This window comes from Mauremys reevesii, linkage group 7 (genome assembly GCF_016161935.1).
Source record: "Mauremys reevesii isolate NIE-2019 linkage group 7, ASM1616193v1, whole genome shotgun sequence".
In the NCBI taxonomy this organism is placed as follows: Eukaryota; Metazoa; Chordata; order Testudines; family Geoemydidae; genus Mauremys; species Mauremys reevesii.
The window spans coordinates 102,950,426-102,976,534 of record NC_052629.1 but is presented as its reverse complement, the minus strand read 5'-3'; the positions used below and the strand labels follow the sequence as shown (position 1 = coordinate 102,976,534).

The window sequence follows — 26,109 nt, the reverse complement described above, 5'->3', positions numbered from 1 at the left end:
AGAACCCAGGAGTCCCCACACTCCCCCTCTGAAGCTTTCTGTGCAGATTTCTGAGCTAACCCCCAAGCCTCTTACCTTCTCGCCTTTCATCCCAGGAGGACCGACAATCGCCTAGAGATAGGCAGGGGGAAATATGGACATTTAACAGATGAGTGACACAAGGGACAGAGGGAGGTTTCTCACTTCAAGGGCCAGGGTAGGAAGTGAGTGAATCACACGAAGGAGGACAGCAAGAGAGCACAATGTAAGCACCGCTGCTTGGTCCATGGCTTAGGCAGTGGGATACTAACTCCTACCCCTGCGTGGAAGGGCTGTCCAGCCCAGCTGAACCCCGGCTACTGTCACCATTTCCTCACCATCCCCGTATGGGACCTGCATTCAGAATTCCTGCTGCAGGGAATGCTGGGCTGGTGGTGGGGAGAGGATGTAATGACCCCCCTCCAACCCACACAGGTCAATCTTAGGTCACCCCACACACCCTGAGATGGGAGGAGAGCAACTTTACAGTGCAGGCTGAAGGGTCCCACCTCCATCAGAGCTCGGCCCGGGTGGCAGGGAGAGAGAGTTATTACCCAGAGGCAGGGGCCATGAGGGAGACACTCACTCCACAGCCCAGGAGAGGGGCCAGCTCAGCCCACCCCACCCAGCAGGGCTGGGCTTTGGATGAGTTACTCCCACCTTCAGAAGGAAAATCCACCGAAGGGAGCTAATAACCTACCATAGCTGGCTCAGAAAATGAGCCAAGGGAGATAGGAGAATGTCATACACACCTGTCCTGGGAGCCCGGCGTCCCCTGGTGCTCCTTTAGGTCCGGCAGGGCCTGCAGGTCCTGGCACACCCTGTCATACAATCAACACAACTGTTAGCCTTGGCCTGAGATGGACGTGATGGGTGCAGCTGTGCCCCCATTCCATGCTCCCATCCAGGCACCCTTGGCTGCTCTGCCACCACCAGCTCCCTCTCAGGAGGTGGGGCCACCCCGGAGGCAACCTGGCCAATCATACACGGCTCCTGACTTAGCTCTCTTGCATACCACACTCCCAGTGGTTGAATTCAACGTACTCTTCCACACACCACGCTGCCATGGAAAATCTAAACCCCTCTGAATTCAAAGCCAAGCTTTCAGTGCCGATTAGAGGTGCCACATCCCCTGGAATTTGTGGTTTGATGAGACCTCCTGGGTCATCCAAACTGGGCTAGAGTCACAGGGGCAGCCAGCTGCACAGATAGATGTAGAACAACTCCTGATCCACATGGTCTCCAGTACCAGACACATAATGGGAGGGAAGGCCGGAGAGGCTCAGTGCAGCAGGACTGTGGCATTTCTAACTCCTCCATCACCCGAGTACCTGGAGAATGCTGCCATTCCCCTTCCTGCTGGAGCTCACTGTAGCAGAGGCACATGCCCTGCCAGCACCTGTGAGGGACATACCATTTTCCCAGGCAGCCCTGGTTCTCCCTCCTTCCCCGGCACTCCATCTCTCCCCGGCACGCCAGGCTTTCCAGTCTCACCCTAGAAAACGGGAATGGAGCAGCTGGAATTATCAGAGGGAGGGAGAAGTAGACAGTACTGCTGACAATCCACAGCTAGCATCTCCATCGGACGCCTCCGGCCACTTCCAGGCCTTGGAGAAGGGAAACGAGCATCAGCTGCGCAATGGGCCACCTGGATCCTGCTCTCTCAGCCAAGGAAGGCCCAGCTTTGCCAGATGGACACGTACACAAAGGCAAAGGTTGCCAAGAGAAGAAATGCCAGTGGCAGGACATTGGAAGGGCCATCAGCAAAGCCAGGCCAGTTGGGAATTTGGTAATTCATACCCCCCATAGCAGCAAGGGGGCTATCGGGAACGGTGCACTAGCAATGCTTACCACTGGTCCTGGCAATCCTGGGGCACCCTGTGGTCCCTGGTAGAAAACAAACACAGTCAGGAATCAAAGGCAACCAAGGAGGAACCGCTAATCTCCCACCCTGGGCAGCAGCACAGAGACCATTCAAACGCTGCTCCTTGATGGCACCCAAATGAGCGAAAAATCACACCAACTACCTACCACAAGGCCGGGGGGGCCTGAGGGGCCTGGGAGGCCGACACTTCCCTGGGGCCCAGGCAAGCCCTGCAACGGAACAAAGAGGCATGTGTTAGAGAGCAGGGGGAAGCTTCTCCCTAGGATAGTGGGTCCCACACTGACAGCATCTCCCCCCAGGCAGAGTCACTCTGCAGGCTCCCAGGCCTTGCCCTGTCACAGAATCAGGACACACCAGCAGTCCCCGAAGGAAAGGGCCCAGCACCCCCTTTAGGGCAGGTGTGAACCCACTGGGTAAGGTCCCGCAGGGGCCTAAGTTCAGGCCAGAGCCAGCCTGAGTAGGGACGGGGCACAGATGGCAGGGCATGGCAGAGCTACTCACCCGAATGCTGGAGCCAGGCTCACCCGAATCTCCCTGCAATAAGAGAGTCTGTTACAACCCCCCACCGGGCAGGTACAACAATCCCAGATCCAGCTGCTGGTGTCCATGAGGCCTCAAGCTGGCCTCTCCAGACATTATCAGGAACCAGACCACCTGCTCAGATGGTCACACCAACCCGTGGCAACTCAGGAGCCTACACAGGACTTCAGCAGAGACAGGACGCCCAATACCAGCTTCTACAGCGACTGACCACAGCAAATACTCATGGGCCTCTCGAGATTGTGTGCCAGGGATTGTTCCTGCCAGACAGGGGCCAGGGCATGGGTCTGGTGACAGACCAAGGAATGCCAACCAGATCTGGCTCAGGCCTGTTCAGTTAACCCTTTGCGGCTCAGTGTTCTCACCTAAAGTTCTGGCTGCCTGGCTATGGAGGAAGGAAGGGTGAATTTGGGAGCTGTGCATGAGAGAGTTCAACGTGGTATTTGTGCAGTTCTCTCTCCCTCAATTCCTGTTTCAGCCCTGGGAGCTCCAGCTCTTCAGACCTGCAGGAGGGATCCAGCAGCCACACAAGGGGGATTCCAGCTGCAACTGGGAACTGAGCTAACCCAAGTTCCCAGGAGATGCCAGAGCTTCACTCTCGGGGCTCTGACACCACCAGCTCCACATGGGGTCTGTTACTGCAGTGAGTGCTCCCCTACTCATCCCACTCAGCAGCTCACTCCCTGGAACAACATTTCCAGGAAACTAACCAAAGCAGAGACCACAATGGTAGGAGCTCGTCAGGCCTCCTACAGCTAACGCAGCTGGAGGATGCTTGGCAGAGGAGGGCCAGCCTGGGTCCTGCATGTGCACTGGCGTGTGGTTAAGTGAGGCAGAGCAGGGTAGATGTCCACCCACTGATGGGGACAGGTACCCCCCCGAGTGCTCTCTGCAAAGACACTCAGTGTCTCCCAGCCTTGGGTTGCTGCTCTTTCCCCTCCATGGACTTTGTCCTCGCCACTCCTTTCCTACACTCAGCCCTGGGCTCACTGCGCTGACGTGTCCCGGGGTGAATTTGGTCCATTACTGTGACTCACGCTCCCCTCACCTACTTGGCTGGAGAAGTGGAGCCTCCCCTGCTGTCACCCCCTCCCGGTTTCCCCTGTGCTATGGGGTGCCCAAAGGCTCCAGCCAGTCTCACTCTTTCCATAGTATGGGACAACACCATGTGGGCCTTCCAAACAGGTGACACCCTTTTAAGGGAACAGCCTGCATCTCACACAAACTGTGACCACAGGGGCCAGGGTAGCCCATAGGTGTGCAGTACTTGACCTGGAATCAGACCCTTGCAATCCTGGGTCTAAGCGGGGCAGCAAAGCCCTCCAGCTAGCACAGGGTTCTGCATGCTCTGCAGCTCCACACCTTCTGGCTTGCTCAGGGATGTGCCTATCACCCAAGCCTCATGCATGGCCCTCTCAGCCCACATGCGGCTCTGCCTGGAGCCTGGTGCTCCCGGGAGCTGGAGGCCTTCCCCAGTGGATGCATGAGCCATGCCTGTGGGTTCTGTATCAACTCATTGATCTGCAGTGCTTCCTCCAGCTAACGCAACCTCCTGGAGACCCTAAGCCCAGCAAAGGCAGTAGGACTCCAGCTTCCTCTAGCCAAAGGTTCCAGCCTCCAGCGGGTTGGAAGAAGCTGATGTCTGGGACGCACCTTTATTCCGGGTGGGCCCTGAGCACCTGGTGGTCCAACAAGCCCCTGCAAGGAAAGAGGAGACAGTTATCCCCAGCTACAGCTAGAGCCCAGCAGTGCAATGGAGCTGGTTCTGGAGTACAGCATGGACAGCGCCGATGTGCTTCTTGTTTGGTTTGCTGTCTTGGAATCTGCCGCACACATAAAAGCTCTGCATCGCCCTGGCCCTGCTAATAACACAGAGGGCTATGCCTCCAGCTCTGCAGGACATCATTTCTTGCAGGCCCCATGGGGAGGGCTGGCAGGGAGGTGACTGCTGAACGGAAATGCTTTGTGTGCCTCTGGCAGCGACAATGGATGTCATTTTCTGTTCCCCTTTCCCAGTATAAGCTCTGTGCTGGGCTGACGTCTCATGTCAGCAGGTTTTAGCCACCAGGAACCATCTGGACACTACTGTGAATGTTGGGGTTCAGGCAGTAGCAGATTCCCCCATGCCACCGGAGATGTGGCTCTGATACATGCACAGCCATGGACAACAGAAGGTACAGGAGGCTGGTGTTACTTACAGCTGAGCCTGGTGGCCCTGGATCTCCCTGGTTGCCCTGCAGGACAGGAGAGAGATTGTCAGTGCTGGATGGGGGCTCTGGGAGACTGATCACCTCTTGCCACTGCAGAGGTCAGATGGGCCGACTGGCTTTTGGGTTTAACTGAGTTTTGGTTGGAAAAGGGTTGAGCTCTGGACTCTGAGTTATCCTCATTTGAAGTGTCCCTGCCACCATACCATAGCCCCCTCTCATGGCCCTGCAGAGGGAGGGAAGCCGCACTCAATGGGCGACAGGGTTGCACCCATACTCTCCACACGCTGTTGTGCATGTCACACTGTGTCTGGGATAATAGGGGCAGCAGTGCAAATCCAGCCTGCTTTACGGGATTTACAACAGGGGCCAGGCACAGACAGACAGGATTTTAATCCTCTCACTTTATGTGCTGTCAGAACTTCTTAACCAGCTGTGCACTACAGTCAGTCATTGTGGGCCTTGCTCTAGCACCGTTATCCAAGGATCTCTGAGCTCTTTACACCTGTGAGAAGCCTCAGAGTCACTAGCCCCATTTTACAGATGGGGAAACTGAGGGCCAGGAGAGAGTAAGTGACCTGTCCAAAGTTGTGAGTCAGAACCAGGACTAGAACACATATCTCTGGAATCCTGGTCCCTGCTCTAACCTCCAGATGCGTGATCTCTGCCTCCCTGTGAAAAGTTTACAATGCAGACTGCTCCTGAAAGCAGAAACGCCCCAGACTCTGCAGGAGAAGGATGTACTTGCTACATGCAGAAGGGGCGCAAGACAGGAGGGGAAGGCAATCACCTACCGGTCGGCCTAGAACTCCGGGAAAGCCTGGCATACCCTGCAAAGAGGCAATTCAAAGCTGCAGAATTAGCGAAACCACAGCAGCCCCTGAAGCAGCCCCAGTTCAGGCCTGGCCTCCTATACAATATGATGCCAAGACAGAGCTGCTGCACAGGATAGAGAGAAAGCTGGGGAAGCCAACCTCAGCCAGGGCCCAGAACCAAGGCCTACCACGAAGGGTTACTTACAGCTGGGCCGGGAGGCCCTCTAAAGCCCTGTGGGCCCTGGATGGAAGGGAAGGACACAAAATGACAACATGTGAGCTGGCAGCACAACGTCGCAGTGGGGAATGCTGCTCACAGGGGTGTGAAAGGGCTGGAACAGCGATGCTGGCACCTTGTGCGGGAGGGTTTCCTGCACAGCTAGTGTCTCCCGCTGGTTAATGAAGACGGACGTGTTCCCAAGAAGAAACGGGGGCTGTCTGGGGATCCCCCACCAGCTCGATGACAGTCAGCACTGGGGACCTGTTCCAAACCCTCCCAGCACCGAGAGCACAAAGAGAGTCTGCTCGACAAACAGAACAAAGGCAGCTGGTTTGGGGGCCCTAGTCTCTCCTCCCTGCCTGACTCACACCCTGTCCCCCTGTGCTGGGGGCACCTCACCTGCCTGCATGTGGGCCAGAGATGGTCTCAGTCATGCCCACTCAGTGTCCTGAATCCCTGCCAGCCCTGGGAATTGTCCCACAAACACTCCAGAGAGCCCAGCGGCGGTACTGGGGAACAGGCAGTGTACTGGGTGCTGGCATGTCTCCCGGGAGCTGGCCTGTCTCTGCAGCTGGGAATGACAACCTCAGCTAAACCCCCTGACACAGAGACTCTGGCTCCTGAGAAAACCCCAAGTGACCAACTCACTCCTCTCCGAGCAGCCTCCAAGCCAGCCTGTCACACTCTCCTCCGGCCACCCCACTTCCATGCGCCCCCTCCCACACCCTGCACTCCCAGGCTGATGCTTCCCACCTTTACTCACCGGTTTCCCTTCCAGCCCAGCAAGGCCTCTTTCTCCTGGGAGGCCCTAACGCAAACAAGGCAAGGAACAGACAGTAAAAAACAGACACCAAAGGGTTAACGACTCTTTGAAGCACCGAGGCCCCAACTCTGCTGAAGCACCTCACTCTAGCCCTTGCTGGTCCAGCCTTGACCCCCACCCCAGCCCTGCCAATACACGTTAACACTCCCCAGTGCTAGCCCAGTCTCACCCCCCCAGCTCTGCCAACACCCCCCTCCTCCGTCAGTGCATCCTCACTTCCCCAGCTCTGCCAACCCACCCCAGCCCCCGTCAGTGCATCCTCACCCCCCAGCTCTGCCAATCCACCCCAGCCCCCGTCAGTGCATCCTCACCCCCCAGCTCTGCCAACCCACCCCCTCCCCCGTCAGTGCATCCTCACCCCCCAGCTCTGCCAACCCACCCCTCCCCGTCAGTGCATCCTCACCCCCAGCTCTGCCAACCCACCCCTCCCCGTCAGTGCATCCTCACCCCCAGCACTGCCAACCCACCCCAGCCCCCGTCAGTGCATCCTCACCCCCCAGCTCTGCCAACCCACCCCCTCCCCCGTCAGTGCATCCTCACCCCCCAGCTCTGCCAACCCACCCCAGCCCCGTCAGTGCATCCTCACCCCCAGCTCTGCCAACCCACCCCAGCCCCGTCAGTGCATCCTCACCCCCAGCTCTGCCAACCCACCCTCCCCGTCAGTGCATCCTCACCCCAGCTCTGCCAACCCACCCCAGACCCCGTCAGTGCATCCTCACCCCCAGCTCTGCCAACCCACCCCAGCCCCGTCAGTGCATCCTCACCCCAGCTCTGCCAACACACCCCAGCCCCATCAGTGCATCCTCACTTCCCCAGCTCTGCCAACCTACCCCATTCCCCATCAGTGCATCCTCACCCCAGCTCTGCCAACCCACCCCAGCCCCGTCAGTGCATCCTCACCCCCAGCTCTGCCAACCCACCCCAGCCCCGTCAGTGCATCCTCACTTCCCCAGCTCTGCCAACCCACCCCAGCCCCCGTCAGTGCCTCCTCGCCCCCCACCTCTGCCAACCCACCCCAACCCCTGTCAGTGCATCCTTGCCCCCCAGCTCTGCCAGTGAACCTCAGTCCCAACCCACATCCTGCTGCTGTTCCAGCAGTTCTGGTCCCACTAGCAGTACTCACCGGGCTGCCATCCCTGCCTTTCTCGCCAGCTTCGCCTCTCTCCCCCTTCTGCCCAGGTTCACCCTGCAATTGGGACATGCAGCACGTCACAAACACCAGCAGGAAATCACCATGACCCACCCAACCCGAGACCCTCTCCTGTCCGGGCAGAGAGAGGCTCACCCGCTGGGATATTGATCTGTTTGCTCCCTGAGGGGAGGCCAGAGTCCCGTCCCCGCCCCATCTCCCTAGTGCTGCCCAGCTCTTTGGGGAGGGAGACATCACATAAGGTCTCAGCACAGCCCAGCCTTGGGCGTTGATTGGAAATTGGCAGAAGAATTGGCTCCCATGGCTGCACAGGGAGCAGGGCTTATGCCATAGTAAAGTGCAGGGAGCGGGTGCGCTCATGCTGCTGTTTTTAGATGTAGGGCCTACAGTATAATGTGGACTTTTCCTTCTTTTTTAAAGATCCAATCCAGAGTGATTGTATGCGGAAGCTGCTGGCTTGACAGCCCTGGGGCTGAGGTCTCCTGTTTATAAGCCAAAGAGGCAGTGGCCAGGCCAGCTTCCCCCGCACACCATCACCTGCTGACATGCTTTACACTTGCCCTGGAGGGCTCCCCTTGGGGGATGCAAGTTCTCTCTCCATGGACCACTCAGACTTAGCCTGAGGAGCTGCCATTGCCAGGAAAGAGCCATTCCAATGTGCCTTGGCAGGGCACCTGAGCCTGGATTCCAACACAGGAGGGCCAGACCCATAGACCTAGGCCTGCTGAGCAGCGGTGCAGCCAGACAGAAGGATAGAGAGAGAGAGGCTGAGGGATCAAAGACAGAGTCAAGTGCCCCAGGCAGAGGAGATCCCCCGATGTGAGCGAGACAGAGTCAGAGAGGAAGCTGGTGAAGCGCAGGTGCCAGAAGACTTACTACACTCAGACCTTATCTCCTTTGGGTCCTCTCTCGCCATCCACAGCGGGCTCTCCCTGCACAGGAGGGAGAAGAAAATGGTAGTGTCAGAAAGCCCTGGCTCAAACCACAGCCAGATAGTCACCCTGCTCTAACCGTCGGGGACACGCCCTCGTAGAGCAGGGAATAGAACCCAGGAGTCCTGGCTATAACAACCTCCAGACCACTCTCTCCCTACATCTCTCCTGAGTGGCAGCTGCCACCACCACCTTCCCCAATCCCAGAGTAGACAGCATTGTTGCCTCTGCTCCAAGCCCCACCATTGGTCCCACTTAGTGTTTCATTCAGTCTCCTGCTGCTTTGTCCCCTTGAAAGTACATTGATTGTTGTGGCAACAATGATGTCACCAGAGTGGGCTGAGCTCACAGTACCACAGTGTCAGTTTCCAGACTGGGCTGAAGGAAGACCCTGGTTTAGGAAATAAGGAGCTTACAGGGTGATTCCTATAACATTACAAGCAGGAATCATTTTACCACCACTGAAATGCAGCCACCTCCGGGCTGGGGGGCTGCTGAAGATCATACAGCACATTAACAAGAGTCTATGAAGGAGACTCTCTTAGCCAACTGGAAGTACAGGAGGAATCTAGGGACGTCCTGCTCCACACAGGAATCTGACCAGGACACAACGATTAAAACCCAGGCTTGTGTGGTAAGCGCCATTAGCTCTCTGATGACCACAAAGGACCTCGAACATCCCATCTGAAACACAGCAACTGCAGCAGCACAGCACCTCTTAGCACCAAGTTGGGGCATTGGGCCAAATTCAGGGAGAGGAAAGTTACCCGCTCCATTTCCTGCAGCACCCTGGGAGATCTGGTGAGATGGGTTTAATGTGCGGTGCTGGGTGGAGTTGGTGGTGGTGACAGACAGGAGGTCAGATTATGCTCTCATGGTCCCTTTGGGCCTTAAACTCTGACTGAGACATGGGGTACAGACAGGGCTTCTCTCTCCTCCTCCGCACTAACCTTGGCTCCCTTGGGTCCTGTGGGTCCACGCTCCCCCGGAAGACCCGAGAGGCTCCCTTCGATCACATCTGCCTGGAGATACAAAAGCGCAGTGAGAGGCAGCAGCCCAGGGCCAGCAACTCTGCTGCCAACAGCACTGGGAACCCTCCATGGGAATCTGGTCTCCTACAGGGCACCTGCCGACCGCTCTGCCCACATGCCCTGGGTAAGATTCCTGTTTGTCCCCTGGAGCCATAGAAACTGCCAGACCAGATCTGATAGATGGGTCCATCTTGCCCATGGGCCAATGGCCAGACCCAGCTGCTTCAGAGGAAGGTAGAAGAAACCCCATAATGGGCATCTCTGGAAGAACCTACCCAGCCTCTTCCAGCCCTGGGCATAGAGTGGCTGGCTGACGCTGTGAAGCAGCAGGGCTCGTACCTCCTCTATGTTCCGTACTAGATCGAATGAAGCTGGGTGTCCCTTGGGCCCACTGGGTCTGGAACGTCCCTTTCGGGGCCCCACCCAGAGTTCAGAGCTGAGTGTCACTGGTGGTCTCCCTTGGGACCCAAGCAGAGCTGTGCTGATCCTGCTAGACAGGCTGAGGGGGACTAACCCTGCCAGGCCTCAGGGGACTTCCCATGGCACCTGCTAGTTAGAAGGACAGGCCCTGGAGCAACTTGCCCCAGCTGCTGTCTCCTAGTTCGACTGGGGCTGCACAATGGTCAGGCCCCTGTAAACAGAGTGATGTTAGTCACCTGGCTGCCGCCTGCAGTGGCTTCCCAACACCTGTGTCTGAGCTGCCTGAAGAGCAGGACCCCATGATAACACTGGACAATAGGGACTCAAAGGCTCAAGGCCTGGGGAAGGTGGGGGCGTATAGGATCTGCCCTGTGTCAGGCTGGCTCTCTCTTAGTCCTGGCCAAAGAGCGATGGACAAGGCTGTCTAGACCCGAGCAGCTCCCAGAGGTGGGAGGCTGTGGGGACGCATGGGGCATGCCCTTCCCCGACAGCTCAGCACATGGCCTTCACAGCTATCCCGTCTCTGTCATCCCAAGGAGCAGGGGAGTGAGGTCCTTTGCAAACACCCTCTGGTCCCAGTGGGCAGACCTGGACAACATTGCCGGGTGGGGACTCACTCACCTTGGGTCCTGGGGGCCCTGGAGGACCCTGCACACCGTCTCTGCCCTGAGACAAGACAAACGGGACATGGATCAAAGACCCAGATGATCCCTCAGAGGGCAGAGCAGAAGCCATCCCCAGGGGAAGACAGCCCCACACCCACAGCCCCAGGGGGAGACAGCCCCTGTACACTGACCCTGCGGCAACACCCCAAGGGGGCAGGGGTGAGAGAAGGTGAAGGACTGTCCTTTATGCACTTCCTGGCCCGTTCTCCCCACCCAAGTTTGGGCCCCAGATCCCAGGGACCTTCCATTCTGTGCCCCACAGTCAGTGCTCCCTTCAGGGCTGTGGGCACTGTCTCTGATCCCAGCCCTTCAAGGCTCCATCTGCTAGCCCAGAACACAACACAGGTGGCCGATGATACTGCAGCACTGTCAAAAACCTTCCCCCGCTGGTGCATGTGCCAGCCAGCTGGGGGCTTCTCCGTGTGCCCTGGGATTCCTGCTGGATTTAAAGTAGGGCTACATGAGGAGTCACTGGACTTTGAATCATCAGTGACATGCCTGGGAGGCACAGAAGACAGCACCCCTGCCCCGGTATTTGGAATCTAGCCCCATGGCCACAGGCAACCGATGGCCCCGGCACCCCCATGGAATAATCCTGAGCCCCCTAAATCAGAGGGTCAGTTTCCCCTACTGGCAATCTCGGATGCACGTGCAGACACGGGCAGTAATAGCTGCCTCTGATCCCACGGAGATACAGATCATGGCACGTTTGCCAGTTATGGAGAGTGCATGATATGGAAAGGTGCAGCAGGCTGCCTGCCTGGTGGGTCCAGGCCTCACTCACCGGCTCTCCCCGATCGCCCTTCTCGCCCCGATCGCCCTGCAAAGCAAAGGGGGGGGCCAGGTCAGCAGAGCTGTCTCAGGGGTTTGGTTCTGCTCCCTCCTCCCCTCCAAAGCAAGGGTCAGTAAATGCCAGGAGAGCCCCAGCTGACAGCTTTCGGAGCAGTCTCACCAGGCGCCTGAGACAGGGCTTGGGGCCTTCAAGCAGCTTGCCTGGGAACCAAGAGTCTGGTCACTGTGTAGTACAGAGTCCTCCCGAAAGGATCGTTTCCCCCCTGCACAACCTCCTCAAAAAGGCCCCTAAATCCATGGGCTGCTCCCACCCATACAGGCACCCGTCGCGCCTGAGAGAACAGCCATGGCAGACAGGCATCACCACATCCTAGGGTCGGGGGGGGGAAGGAAAGCCCCCTTCATCCCTGTCCCATCCACTAGCAGCTTCACGCACTGGGCCAGCTGCACAACTGGCCACCACTGACCTTCCAATCCTTGTTCCCTCTTCCCCAGGTCTCACTCACCTTCTCGCCAGGCCTGCCAGCCTCTCCGAGCTCCCCGGCCCGGCCTGGCACCCCTGGGATTCCAGGCTTGCCAGGTTCCCCTGCCTGGCCAGGCAGCCCCTCTGGACCTCGCTCTCCGATAGCACGTCCCATGGGGCCTTGGGGGCCAGTGGGGCCTTGGTCGCCTTTGTCGCCCTTGGGCCCTTTCTCTCCAGGAAAGCCTGTCACACCCTGCAAGAAACACACCACAACTCAGCTAGTCCCAGGGCTGGCACCAGCAGGTGAGGTGACATGATGGGGAAGCTCATGCTTTGGGGCTGGATGGACAGCACTGGAGACAGAGTGCTGCTAGTGGATGGGCAGGCTTCCTTCATGTGTTGCCCCGGTCAATGGGTTTCAGCCCTGACTTGGAGGGAGCCCTTTGGGGCCAGTGGGGAGTTCAGTCTCTAGCCAGCGAGAGACCAAGTCAGGGCTGGCTGCCTGTGGAGCACTGGGCACAGGAGGCAGGTAAGTCTCGCTCGGCCTTGGGCAGCACCAACAGGGTAGGTCTTCACTTGCTAACGGAGTGTGATGGCAGGACTGTGCATGGGGAGAGAAGGGTTAACCAGCAGGGCCCAGAAGCAGCTGGAGTCCACTGCTTTCCCAGGAAAGAAGCATGGAGCAGATCTATGAATTGGCAGGAGCTGGACAGCCCTAGTGAGGGAGGCAGCTTCCCAGAGGAGATGCTGCTGAGATTCATTGCATCTCTGAGGTGTGAGGCAGAGAGAACCAGGGAGCCATTTGGATTTCCCCCGCTCATCTTCCCCTGGAGACAGGGGACTCCAAAGCCGTGTGTGTGAGAGTCCTGAGGAGAAGGGGATGGGGACTCAACACGCCTCCTCTTCTGAAGAAAGGAAGAACCTGGGGAGCTGTTTGCTTGGCCGTGAGCACCGAGGGACTCAGAGAGGGTTGATTTAACCCAGGCCTGAAGTGGGGCCCATTGGGACCAGGTTCAGAGCAACCCCTAAGACAGGCAGTGTTTTATTCCCCTGGGTGTTGGCTGAAGGACCCCTCACCCACAAGGGGCAGCAGAGAGGCCCCAGAGGAACTCACCCCTCCCGTCTGTACCTGCCCCAACCCTGTTGGTGGCTTCACCTCACCTCTTTGCCTGGAGGTCCCCTCTCCCCTGAGTCTCCCCTATCACCCTTTGGGCCTCTCCGGCGGTCAGGGTAGGGCAGGAATGGATCAGTGCTGCCGTCATAGGCTCCAGTGATCTCTCTGAGCGAGGCAATCTGAGAGAGACAGAGCGCAGTCATCACAACAGCGGGGAAAGGAGGGAAGTCCTAGATCCTGGATTGGGGGAGGGATCATCTATCCAGGACCTGAGCCCCCTGACAAAGGGACAACCGGGAGAGTCCATACATCCCTGAGCAAATGCTTCTCAATCCCACCACTGCACAAGAACAGGGTCTCCTGATGAATGCAGGCAAACATGCTGGGATCCCATGATTTGCTGGGGGAAGGTCAGTGGCAGGGACAGAGAATGGTAGGTCTGACCTTCATACTCAGATGACTTCTCCCCCTGGCACACATGGGAACGAGCCCATCGTAACACCCTGCAGTCATGGCCTACCACTGCCAAAAGCTTGCCAGCAACAGAGCTGCTGGGATACCAGGCAGATGCCGGCTAGAGCCCCTGGCCTCCCCCACCATTACCCATGGTCCAGTGGCTAGGGACTCCAGGCCTTCACTCCCTTACCAGGTGCACCAGCCAGTATCCCAACCTTCTCCATACCACATGCTCAATGGCTCTGGCTTCCCTCTCGGTTGTGCACTCACCAGGCCCTGGTCTCCTACACCCAAGATCCTATTAGTCAGGGCTCTGGCATCCTCCCTACATCTCAGTCTCCCCTTAGAATCATAGAATATCAGGGTTGGAAGGGACCTCAGGAGGTCATCTAGTCCAACCCCCTGCTCAAAGCAGGACCAATTCCCAACTAAATCATCCCAGCCAGGACTTTGTCAAGCCTGACCTTAAAAACCTCTAAGGAAGGAGATTCCACCACCTCCCTAGGTAACCCATTTCAGTGCTTCACCCTCCTAGTGAAATAGTGTTTCCTAATATCCAACCTAGACCTCACCCACTGCAACTTGAGACCATTACTCCTTGTTCTGTCATCAGGTACCACTGAGAACAGTCTAGATCCATCCTCTTTGGAACTCCCTTTCAGGTAGTTGAAAGCAGCTATCAAATCCCCCCTCATCCTTCTCTTCTGCAGACTAAACAATCCCAGTTCCCTCAGCCTCTCCTCATAAGTCATGTGCTCCAGCCCCCTAACCATTTTTGTTGCCCTCCGCTGGAGTCTTTCCAATTTTTCCACATCCTTCTTGTAGTGTGGGGACCAATACTGGACACAGTATTCCAAATGAGGCCTCACCAATGTCGAATAGAGGGGAATGATCACATCCCTCGATCTGCTGGCAATACCCCTACTTATACAGCCCAAAATGCCATTAGCCTTCTTGGCAACAAGGGCACACTGTTGACTCATATCCAGCTTCTCGTCCACTGTAATCCCCAGATCCTTTTCTGCAGAACTGCTTCCTAGCCATTCGGTCCCTAGTATGTAACAGTCCCCTTGTTCCTCACCCACCATTACCAGCGTCAGGCCTTCCCTCCTGCTGGTTTCCCAATGGCCAGGGACAGTATCCCCACCCCAAGTCCCGTGTTTCCCCTCCCTCTTTACAGATGGCCCATGAGCAGAGCTGGCTGTTGCTTTGCTTCGTACCTTAATCCCATAGGCTTCCAGGGCACGTTCAACATTCTACGAACAGCAAGGGAAAGACAATGAGAACAAAAACAGGGGCAGTCCCCAACCAGGGTTGCCGAGGCATAACCCCATCCTCTATCATTGCCAGCTTTGAGACCCCAGGGCCTTAGCCCTCCCCGCATCTGCCAGGGCTGAACTGGTTGCACCAGCAGATGCCCAGGTTATTTTGCGGGTGTAAGTAGGTTGCCCACTCTGAGATGGATGGGACTGGCCCCACACACAGTGACTTACCGAGACCGTCCCAGGCTCACCACGTTGTCCAGGATCCCCAGGTCTGCCCTAGTCACCATGAGAAGAAGCAGAATGACACCAGATTAGAACAGTTCTGCTCACTGCCCACCTGGCCATGTCACATGGAAACCCCTGGGAAGGACGCAGCAGGATCTTGGGTGGGGAGGGGGGGGAAGCTGACCTGGTGAATATGGGGGAGAGAGAATCCTCCCCATCTGGGAGGACGGGGCTGAGACCTCACCCATCAGTTAGTGCGATGACGCTGCTCACAAGTCACCACTGCGCTCTCCCTGGGACTGCAGGTCTCACACGGGCCCCGGTCGTAGCCAGTCACTTGCATTAATTCTTCATATCTTGCAGTAAGCAGGACCTACCTGCTGCAGCTGGAGTCTGCTAATTCTGCAGCAGTGTCCCTTACGCTCAGAAAGCGAGCGCTTGCCTGAACTACCCAGGGGACTGGATTAGCCAATCAGCCAGAGGAAAGGCGCAGCAGTGACGTCTACCCCAGGGACACATGGGAGCTCACAGCACATTGGGTTAGCTATTTGGATATCAAAGTCCATTTTACACTGCCCCCATTGTCACTGGGCTGCAGGCATTTTAATTAATGCAGAACCACCTAAGCGAAGCCGTGGGAGAAGTTGGAGGTTGGGACAGCTGGGGCGGTTAGCACCATAGGAGGTGGTTTGGAATTGTGAAATAGCAAGAGCTTCAGATGGGTTTTGCTGCTAAAATGATCAGCAGGGAAAGAGTTCCTATGTTGCTATTAAATTGGCCTCATTAGGTTGCAGAGTTAACACAGGATTGAGATGAGTGGGGCATAGTTCTTTCAGGCTGGCATTGCTGCATCGGCTACGCTCGGGTCACACTCCCAAGCATTTCTTCACAGTCACCAGGGCTAGGAGGGGGCTCCCTTGGCAATGAGAACGAGCATTGCAGGGCACTGTTCTGCTGCAGGGGTGGACTCAGCAGGCCTAGAATCACCCTGTTCTTCCTGCTCCCAAGTGGCAGTGACTGGCAAGGGTCTGTTTATCTCAGCTGATGGAGCTGCTCCAGAGCCCCAGGAGCTGCATTCAGAGGGGATACAGTGGGGCTGACCAAGCTCTGGGTTTCCCCACCCCAACCCCAAAGGGCACTGCACTGGGGGGAGGGGAGGACTCAGCGCTGGCGGATTGCCCCAGGCGGTGCTGGGTACGCACCTGTTCTCCTTTGGATCCAGCCTCTCCTCGGTCACCCTGAAACAGAGCAAGAGGAGTCAGGATCCCCTCCGGCCCAGCGATTGGAGAGTAAAGCCCCGGAGGAAGAGTTCAGCCTCACCTCCTCTGGAGAGCCCCTGCTTACGCCTAGGCTGAAGTGATACAGTGTGGGGGAGGGCCCTGGGGAGGAACAGTGCCAAGGTGCTGAGGGAAGGGCAGATACTCAAGTTTCTCCCCAGGCAGGCAGGCGAACGCATGAACCAGTGCTCCACCCCCAGCTAGCCCAGCACATGGGCTCTGCAGCCTCGGAGAACTTCTACCTGGAACCAAGTCTGGGCCAGACCCTCTGGGAACCCCCACTGGCCTATTGCAAAGCCTATGACACCCCAGAGAATGTGGGCAGAGCTCACCTGGGCCCCATTGCTCTCCACGCAGGCCCCCCAGGAAGCACCTTAGTGCCTCCTAGCCCCCAGCTCCTCCAAAGATGACACAGGAGGACACTAAGTCACACCCACCAGCTGGGCACAGTGGGGAGCAGGGCTCAGGGAACTCACAGGATTAACCCCCGAGGGCCCAGGGGTCTGTGCTCTGGCACAGCAAGCCAGCCGCTCTCTGAGTGGGGTCTGACAGGAGAGGCTGTTCTGCTCTGTTCGTTTTCCAGTGGCCTGATGGGGGCTGGGAAAACACTCACCTTTTGTCCGGCAGCCCCAGCGAGGCCTGGAGCACCCTGGAAGGTATAGAAGGAATGTGAGCAGACCCTGGACCTGCGAGCAAGGGGAGAGAGCAGCTTCACTGCCAATGGGTGGGGTCCCCAGGCACTCCCAGGGCTGGGGAGAGGAGACCACGCAGCTTGGGGTGTCTGTGAGCACTGAGACTGGGAGGAGGAGCCCACTCAAGCTGGGGTACTTCCCCTGCCCTGGGGTCTGCCCCCTGAGGCAGGGAGCAGGCTGTATGGTCCAAGTGGTCCTGCAGGGCTGGAAGGAGCTTGTAGCTGCAGCTGGAGAGGAACAGGATTTCCCCAGGGAATCAGAGAAGGACCCGGGGTATCCATGCCATGGCACAATGGGCCTTTTCTCTGCTGTCCATTACTCTGCTGTCCAGACCCTGGTGGCTGGTGGCTCTGGACTTGGCCAGGTCTGTCCTCCTACCTCAGCCATGGGCATGTCATCTAGTGGCTAGAGCAGGGTCTGGGAGACTGGAGTCCCAGGCTCCGAGTTCAGCGTGATCTTGGGCCAGTCTCCTCTTCTCTCTCTATCTCTCCCAGCTGTAAACAGCACTAGTGCTCTTCCCGCCCCCAGCTCTCATGCAGGCTATAGGGCTCCATTCTCAAGTGGCCGTGGGCACGGCGAGCCGTGCCAAGCAGCTGGTATTAGAAGTATTATTCTGGAGGTTACGCACCTGGCCTGGGGGTCCAACCTGCCCAGGTACACCGGGGACACCAGGAGGTCCCAAGGGGCCTGGCGCCCCACGGTCTCCTCGCTCGCCCTTGGGGCCTTCTTGACCCTGCCAAAGAAGAATAGATGCATCGCCATCTGGTGCTGTTCCCCTTGGCATCACCCCCCCAAACCCTCTTACCCTCACCTCTTACCAGCTGGGAGGGCCTACAGACAGGTACTACAGCCAGATGACTGCTGAAAGGCCTGTCACTGTCAAAGAGTGCTAGCACCCTGGGGTGTCCGCGGAAGCCATGAACCTCCCCCTGGCACTATCACCACTTGCTGTGGGTGGGAGCACCAACTGGGAGCAGACCAGCATCTTTTAGTGACGCTTTAATGGAGGTGCCAAAAAGGGAGCCCAAGAAACAACTAGGGCCTGTAAGCAATGAAGTCACTGAGGCCCCAGTCTCACCCCGATCCACTCCCACCCATCAGCATCTCATTAGCCAGAGCTGGGCCCTCCTCTGCCCTTTCCAGCTAAGCAGAACCTGCCATCTAAACCCAAGCCTCTATGAGCCAGGAAGCACAGACCAGAGGGCGCAGCTCCCCTCATACAGTGTGTGGTGTGGGGAGGCCTCAGGACGCCGCCTGCACTCCCCTCCCCTGCCGGAGGGTAAAGGTCCCGATGCACTGGAGAGCGATGATGCACTGGATCACTACTGACCACCCCTGCCTGCCTATGGGCAGCAAGCTGGGGAGACCCATCAGACTCACCCCCAGGTTTGCTAAGTGTGGTCTCTGCCACTGGCACCACCCAGACGGTGCAGCCCCCAGTGTGATGGATTATTGGAGCAGAGAGCGGGGGCCTTAGTGACTGTGTAGGCAGCACATGGAAGAGTCACATGTGGAGCCACCAAACACAGAGACTCTGTGCCGAGCCCCTAGGCTGGGGGGCAATTTGTGACTGAGGTAAATCCAGGGCAGGTGGAGGAAAAGAGGGGTGGGAGGGAATCACAGGTACTTACGTCTCTGCCAGGGGCTCCAGCTTCTCCTTTGTCCCCCTAATTGGGAAAAGCCAAGACAAAATGGCTACCTTACAGCCTCATTCCATTTTCAAATGAGACAGCCAAGGGGACTCAGGCAGGGCCCAGTCACTGCGGCTGCCTGCCCCACCCCCACTGGGGCAGGAACCCTCACCCAGAGCCTGAGTCTGTCTTCCCAGTGGCCCCTCTCCTGTAGCCAGCAAGGTCTAGGACTGCTACTTAGTGGGGAGAAAGTAACATCAGGCCTGACCTCACCCACCCCTCCTGCTGGGTAAACAAAGCTGGAGCAGATCAGAGCTGCATGCTGGCACCAGGGGGCAGCTGCTGCTCCCATAGGAAGTACATGGTGAGAGGTGCCTGGCAGAGACAATGGAGCAGCAGGGGAGTCTGTCCTGCAGGGGAACCCCACCTGCTAGGCTGCTCACAGGCCTGGCTATCAAAGGGGGCTGCTAGTCCAGGGGAGAGGGGCCCTTTAGCTCATTACCTTTCTCCCATCTTCTCCTGGAGTCCCATCTTCTCCCTAGGAGGATAGAAACCACTAGTCAAAGCCCTGTTCCACATAGGCCCTGCACACTATGGGGCTGGGCCCTGGACAGGTGGGGGGAAGAGGTCCCAGATCAGACTGTCACCTCCACACTGGGGAGCACAATACATCCCCTTGGGTCCCCCAGGCCTCCTGACATCTGCCACACAGCCCTTAGACGAGCCAGGCTCCCTCAGGGCTAGTGGAGCTGAGGAATGGCACTGGCCCTCGTGGTTACCTATGGCACACTGGGTGCCCCACATGGGGGAGCCCACACTCTTGGCTTGAGAAGCCCTTTGCTATGCCCCTTTGACAACCCATCAGTGGAAGGTCCTGGCAAGCTGAGGGCCTGTTACAGGGGTTGCCAATATTTGGTCTGTCAGGTGGGGGCAGGCACCAGTCTGGTAAGGGAAACCACCCCCTTCCCTGCCCCATGCTCAGGGAGCCCTCTGCCTGCATTCAGTAGAGTCTCAGGGTCCCTGTAGCTTTACAGGCAGCTGTCTCTTCCTCTGACCCCACCCCATTGCCAGGGCAGCTCCCTCTCGCCCGGGCAGGTCCTTGCACATCAGGCCTAGAGACCCTGCCTGCCACCGCCAGGAGCTGCCCTTCTCCAGCAGACGCTGGCTCCCTTACTCACGTTCTTCCCATTCAGGCCGGGTTTGCCGTCGTCTCCGGGTTTGCCCTGGAAGGAAGCGCAGGCTGTTAGCAGAGTGAGGGGCCTTCCACGTGATTGAGACAGCAGCAGGGCCCTCCACAGGCCCCTCTGGGCTCACCCCGACCGGCAGGGTGGCTGGAGTCCAATACTGCAGCTCCTACCTAGGGGAGGTTGGGTCAGGCTGTGAACCCTGCCCAGAGTGATTACCGGGGGCATGACAGCCAACAGGAGCAGGCAGCTGACTGGAGAGACCAGACCCAGGGTAACAGCATGGGCCGAGCTGGCAGAGCAACAAGCCAAACAGAGCTGCTGGGAGCTAAGGGCTGCCCCAAACCTGCCTGACAGATCAGGAAGTTCTGGGCAAGCAGCCCCAGGCCCGAGCAGGCCTCACATCAGACTTGGGTTAGGCTGCTCAGGGCAAAAGGATGGCCCAAGAGGGCAGCATGAATCCTGGGAACAGGCCTCCCAGAGCATGTGGGACATGGTGTGAGGTAAGGTCACACCCCACAGGGCAAGCGCATAAGGGTGAGTGGAGACCATGGATGAGAGGCAGCCGGAGAGCAGGAGTGACCTCATAAGGGGGTTCCAAAGAGGATGGATCTAGACTGTTCTCAGTGGTAGCAGATGACAGAACAAGGAGTAATGGTCTCAAGTTGCAGTGGGGGTGGTCTAGGTTGGATATTAGGAAAAACTTTTTCACTAAGAAAGTGGTGAAGCACTGGAATGGGTTACCTGGAGGGGTGATGGAATTTCCTTCCTTAGAGGTTTTTAAGGTCAGGCTTGACAAAGTCTTGGCTGGGATGATTTAGTTGGGGATCGGTCCTGCTTTGAGCAGGGGGTTGGACTAGATGACCTCCTGAGGTCCCTTCCAACCCTGATATTCTATGATTCTAAGGAAACCCCTGGTAGGGAGGCAAGGCAGGGGGAGGGTTATCTGGGGCTCTGCCAGTGCAGGGCAATGCCAGAGGAGGTGCAGGGAACAGCCAGCAGGGATGGCCCACAACAGCCAACCAAACTACTTACAGCTAAGCCTGGTGGTCCTGTGGGGCCGATGGCTCCTGGGGGACCTTGCTCCCCTCGCTGGCCTGGCAGCCCCTGCAACAATAGAAGATCAGGTGAGAGGCAGATCCCAGCTGGGTCACAGGCAGACACGAGGGGCAGCAGCTCAGCACCAAAGGGAGAGAAAGACTGGTGACTGCAGGGGTAAGTAGTGCCCTCGGGCCAGGGACTCTGCAGGGTCAGATGGCCCCCAGAACAGCTCCACCATGCTCAGGATTTCAACACAGCTCCAGGCCTTGGGCTCTCAGGGTAAAGCATCAGTTGCTGATCAGAGGAAGGATACTGGAATGGATGGACCCCTGTGACAGGGAGGTGGGGCACAGAGTAAGCTGAACCAGTGCTTTGCTCTGGTGATGCCTGGGCCCATTGCTGCAGTGTTATTCAGATACTGGCCTTGTGCATGAGACTTTTGGGTGTCCCAGGGAAAAGGGGGAGTGGATAAGCCCCCTGCCTCATGTGACCCGCCACCCCTCAGAATCAGGAGCTCTGTACTTACATCTCGGCCGGGGTCACCCTGCTTGCCTGGATCACCCTAGAAAAACAAGAGAACATAGCTGTGATCATTGGGGCTGGGCTCAGGCCTGACTCTAGGGCCTGGCCACCCCATGTCAGGGTGCTGCTGGGGGCTCCAGAGAGGCCTGGCTCACATCACGGCATGAAAGCAGGAGAGGTCACCACCACACAGGCACCGCTGCTAACAGGGCCCCTAGACTCACTGGAAGGGAGCAGCCGCCACCCAGGGAAAGCCAGCAGCACCCCTGAGCTAGCCCGGCAGCAGGCACTCAGGGGGCACGGACTCAAATGAGCACAGGGCATTGCACGGCTCAGGGACACAGAGCCTCCCTCTAGGCACCGACTCAAATCCAGCTCAGGCTCCATGGGCTCTGTGGCTGAAGTGAACGAGCTGATGGTCTCTGTCCATCCTCAAGGACAGGTTCCTGCACTACTGAGCCACCATTACAGCTGGCACTATCTGGTGCCCTTGTTGGCATCTCAGCAGAGAGGCCAAGGATTGGGTGGGTCACCCTAGAGACTGCACATCCCTCCCACCCTGGGGTGTTACTCCAGTGTGCACTGGCACAGCTGAGGCAGCTGTCGGCCTGTATGCGGAGAGCCCCACACGGCCCTGCTAGGCAACGCCTTCACCTGCCTTCCTACCGTAACCCTCAATATTGAGGCAGCTCCTTCAGCTACAGCTGGGGGCCTGGAGAAGGGGTCTCCCGGGTACCTGCACACCCTGCTGTCGGGTGGCGGTGCTATCCGGGGCAGGTCACGCTGCCGGGCATACGTTACATGGCTAGCAGGACCTGGCGATATGCCGATACTCCGGTTAGTGGCTCTCCTTGCAGGGAGCAGAGCCTCTCCTAGGCCCCTCCAAGGGGCAGCCTCACTCAAGGGGGATGGGATTCCCCCAGCCAGGCCACACTTACCCTTTGCCCCGCGGGGCCCGTTTGCCCAGGTTTGCCATCCAACCCGTTCCGGCCATCCAGCCCCGGAGGGCCTCGGTCTCCCTGAAAGAGAGCCAGGCAGTGACGGCTTCGCACCAAGGCTCCCCTATTCCGACCTCCCCCGAGAGCACAGGCCAAGCAGCAGGGATGCATCCCCCCTCTCCCACGAACAAGGCAAAGAGGCCCTGCCAGCTGCGCGTCCTGCTGAGAGCTCCACTTATAGACATGGTATGGCCCAATGGGGCCCCTCCAACGCACCCCAGCTACACCCTCCCGCCCACCCCATGCTGGGCCCAGGCAGACCTGGCATGTTATATGAAAGGGAGGCTCTTACCTTGTCTCCTGATTGGCCTCGGTCTCCAGGGTCACCCTGTAGGGTAGGAAACAGAAGAGAACACAGCTGGTCACAAGGTGAGGGGCAGAGCCAGCCAACACTCCCCAGTACCTGGGTGGGGAGCAGGAAGTGCTGCATCTCCCCAGAGCAGCAGAGAGGACAGGGAACAGGGACTCACCCGAGTTCCAGGGGGGCCTCTGGGGCCTTCGATCCCCTGCAAGAGGAAGGAGATGGTTCTGCTCCAGGAGTGTCAAGAGGAGATGGCTGGGGCTCACTTTCCCCCATATACTCATCACCCTGCCCCGCACCACATGAATACCTGAGAGATGAACCAGTTCCCTGTGCAGGCTCTCCCCACATGCACATGCTCCCCAGAGGTACCAGCCCCCAGCATGCTCCATTCTTATGTGCACCTATGCCCCAAACCCAGTGCTACAGACTCCCCAACCCCTGCAATACACCCCCCTCAATGCAGCCTCCCCACACTCACTGCTCCCCTGGCAGGCACGTCCCTCCCCCTGCAATATGAGCATCCCTTCCCTGTGAGACAGCGCCCTTATGTGCTCCCAGGAGCTACACCCAGCCCCCCCCCTCCCTCTGCCATGCCCCCCGTCCCTCCCTTAGAGCTCGGCTTGCAGAGGCTTTCAATCCAAGGGCATTTCAGTTCCAAGTGGCACCTCCTGAGACAGATACTCCCAGGCACTGGCACCTACCCTCTCTCCAGGCAGGCCAGGTACCCCGGCCTCGCCCTTCGCACCCTTCATCCCATCCTCTCCAGGGTCCCCTGGCTCCCCCTGAAATGGAAACAGAGAATCAGAACAGATTAGACACGGGACCACAGATGTTCAGTGTTTTCAGGCAGGTGGACCAGCTCTGTCACTCCCCTGGAACCAGATTGTCCTGTATCCTCCTCCAGGTGCACCCCCAGAGCCACGCCCAGGTGAGCCATGCCCCTGCCAGGCAGGCAGGGAGCGGTTCCACTCCAGGACAGTCTCTCTGCAGGGCAGGTGTGGTCCATACTGCAGAGTCCTGAGTGGTACCAGAACACACAGAGCTCTAGGCTACAGCCTGGGGCCCTCAGCTGGGCTGTCCCACTCCTGCAGAGAGAGGGCAGCTCCACAGATCCCATCCCACGGCAGCCTCCAGGAGGTAGTAGCAGCCTTACCTTCTCGCCTCTCTCTCCAGTTCCTCCTCCAGGTCCCGAATCAACCTGTGGGGCAGAGAGAGGGGTCACATGCTATGGGGCCCAGGACAAAAACCCAACACAACCAGGGCAGGGGCAAAGAAATGTTGAGCTTACAATTCGTCCTGGGGGTCCAGCCGGCCCCTGCAGAGAAGGAGAGAGAGCCCAGCATTAATGGAGGCCTCCAAGACATCTGCACAGACACAGCCCAAGACACAGCAGCACCCCATGGGCGCGGGGGAAGGCTCTGCAGGGCTCCAAACCACCTTAGACATACCAGAGCAGAACAAGAGCTTTGGGGGCCCCCACCCGGCACAGAGCCCGAATGGAGCCCGAGCTCCACACCTTGCCCTGAGTCAAGAAGCTGCACTGGGGGGTTCCCATGGCCAGGGCAGCTGCTCAGGGATGGCCACTGGTGCAAGCCTCTCCACGCTGCCCCTTTGCCCTAACCTGGCCCATCTCCGGGGACCAGCTCGCCTTTGGGTACTCTGCTGAGATTGCCAACTAGAGCCTGAGCAAAACATCAGGCTTAGCACATCGGCTTAGCTGCCAGCACTGCTAGCCTGGGCTGGCTCAAAACCAGAGACCTGGAAGGGAAAGATCATCATCCCAAGCTCAGGCAATGGCAGCTGAGTTTACTTGTGCAGGGTCTGGGCGAGCATGAGAGAGGATACATGCAGGCCTGGGCGCACCACATGGGCCAGGGCAAATCAGCAAGTGTACAAGTAAGCCTGTGTCTATGTGGGGTGAGAGTGCAACAGGAGCAGAGGTGTGTGCACAGAGCATGCAATGGACACCCTGAGCCTGCAGCGGCTCCTCTCAGAGGATGGCGATCCCCCTACATGCCTGGATTTCCATCGTGTGTGGGTCATGGTGGTGCCCCTGTGCCCTGTCTGCAGCCCTCTAGGCATGACACTGGGGGTCCCAGCCTCACTCTACTGCAATGCGCCAAGGAGAAGGGTCTGTGTGGGGGCAGAGCACCCCCAGGCTGGGCACTAAACGCTTCATTCCAAGCATGGCCGAAGGGGGTGCAGCTACTCACCGGTTCCCCGCGGTCGCCCTTGGCCCCTGGTACTCCAGGACTGCCCTGCAAGGAGAGACGGGGCACAGTGAGGGGAGGGGAGAGTCAGGCCGCTGGCTGCTGGGGAAGGAAGGGGTGGGCTGCAAGTTGGGAACTTACATTTTTGCCATCATCGCCGGAGTCTCCCTGGTCACCCTTCTCCCCGGGGAGGCCACGGTTTCCTGGTAGGCCCTGGTGGAGAGAAAGCAGGTGAGACAGCGGATCCACAGCACCATGGTGACCCCCACGCTGGAGTGAGAGGCTGGGGAGCCCAGACCCAAGGAACGGGGCTGGGGAGGAGCAGGGGCCAGGCAGAGGCCCCTCCAAGAGGCCATGCTGCTGCTGCCCCTACAGAGGCTGGAATTCACCAGGCCCCCCAAGCGTGGAGGGTACCCAGCTGCCGGGGTGGGGAAAAGGGACAGTCGCCTTTCCAAACCCCACTGTAACATCATTCTGCCAGGCTCCGCCTTCTGGAGCTCACCCCAGTCAGTATCTCAGCTGCTGTCTCACCCCCAGGCAGCACACAGGGCACAGCTGGGCCCGTTCTGCAGCTCCCCACTCACATGAGCTCAGGGAGCCTGACAGCATGGAGTCCCATGGAGGGGCAGCACTTTGTCCATCCCCATGTCCCCACTTGGTCCCAGCAACTCTGGCCCCCTGTGCATCCCACATGCAGCCCTCTCATGATCTCCTCCCCCCCTGCCACCCCACGGCATACACTCCTCACTTACCCGGGGGCCCCGGTCGCCAGGTTTGCCAGGCTGACCCGGCTCTCCCTGAGAGGGAAAGAGAGGGAAGTAAGAGAATGGCGGGAAAAGCCAAGTGTGGTCAAGCGGGGGAGGGGCACTGCCACAAAGCGACAGACTGATCACTTACTGGGGTCCCCTCGTCACCCTTCTCACCACGTTCACCCTGCAGCACACACGAGAGAAAAAAAAAAGTCACCAGTAATCTTCCCTGACCAACAAAACATAGAGCCACCCACTCAGTGCACCCTGTGTGCAAACTCAGCACCCTAAATACCTCCATATCCGCAAGTCCCCCATCTCCTTGGAACATATCTCCACTCCACACAGTCCCCACCATCACCCAGAACACACCTCCCCTCGATACACCCCCAGGAACATGCCTCCACTCCATGCAGCCCCCGACCATCGCCCTGAACACAGCTCCACTCAACACACCCCCAGGAACACACCTCCACTCCA

The 26,109-nt window shown here is 58.3% G+C and overlaps 1 protein-coding gene across 2 annotated transcripts in view; it reads right to left on the bottom strand.

Annotated features, from left to right (window-relative positions):
- Nucleotides 1-26,109, bottom strand: part of COL7A1 (collagen type VII alpha 1 chain) — a 111,970-nt gene that overhangs the window by 31,885 nt on the left and 53,976 nt on the right. For both annotated transcript variants that reach the window (XM_039547904.1, XM_039547905.1), the window contains 37 exons: nt 25,778-25,813; nt 25,633-25,677; nt 25,022-25,093; nt 24,884-24,928; nt 23,959-23,985; nt 23,824-23,868; nt 23,372-23,452; nt 22,837-22,872; nt 22,659-22,694; nt 22,307-22,387; nt 21,373-21,408; nt 20,841-20,912; nt 19,800-19,844; nt 19,124-19,159; nt 18,622-18,657; nt 17,619-17,723; nt 16,912-16,947; nt 16,224-16,259; nt 15,025-15,072; nt 14,752-14,787; nt 13,123-13,254; nt 12,005-12,214; nt 11,491-11,526; nt 10,663-10,707; nt 9,541-9,612; nt 8,546-8,590; nt 7,632-7,694; nt 6,449-6,493; nt 5,445-5,480; nt 4,642-4,677; nt 4,097-4,141; nt 2,405-2,437; nt 2,050-2,112; nt 1,870-1,905; nt 1,433-1,513; nt 771-839; nt 76-111 (listed from right to left, as the gene is read on the bottom strand). In XM_039547904.1, coding sequence (XP_039403838.1) covers nt 76-111; nt 771-839; nt 1,433-1,513; nt 1,870-1,905; nt 2,050-2,112; nt 2,405-2,437; nt 4,097-4,141; nt 4,642-4,677; nt 5,445-5,480; nt 6,449-6,493; nt 7,632-7,694; nt 8,546-8,590; nt 9,541-9,612; nt 10,663-10,707; nt 11,491-11,526; nt 12,005-12,214; nt 13,123-13,254; nt 14,752-14,787; nt 15,025-15,072; nt 16,224-16,259; nt 16,912-16,947; nt 17,619-17,723; nt 18,622-18,657; nt 19,124-19,159; nt 19,800-19,844; nt 20,841-20,912; nt 21,373-21,408; nt 22,307-22,387; nt 22,659-22,694; nt 22,837-22,872; nt 23,372-23,452; nt 23,824-23,868; nt 23,959-23,985; nt 24,884-24,928; nt 25,022-25,093; nt 25,633-25,677; nt 25,778-25,813 — 2,073 coding nt within the window. The remainder of the gene's footprint in view (nt 1-75; nt 112-770; nt 840-1,432; nt 1,514-1,869; nt 1,906-2,049; nt 2,113-2,404; nt 2,438-4,096; nt 4,142-4,641; nt 4,678-5,444; nt 5,481-6,448; nt 6,494-7,631; nt 7,695-8,545; nt 8,591-9,540; nt 9,613-10,662; nt 10,708-11,490; nt 11,527-12,004; nt 12,215-13,122; nt 13,255-14,751; nt 14,788-15,024; nt 15,073-16,223; nt 16,260-16,911; nt 16,948-17,618; nt 17,724-18,621; nt 18,658-19,123; nt 19,160-19,799; nt 19,845-20,840; nt 20,913-21,372; nt 21,409-22,306; nt 22,388-22,658; nt 22,695-22,836; nt 22,873-23,371; nt 23,453-23,823; nt 23,869-23,958; nt 23,986-24,883; nt 24,929-25,021; nt 25,094-25,632; nt 25,678-25,777; nt 25,814-26,109) is intronic.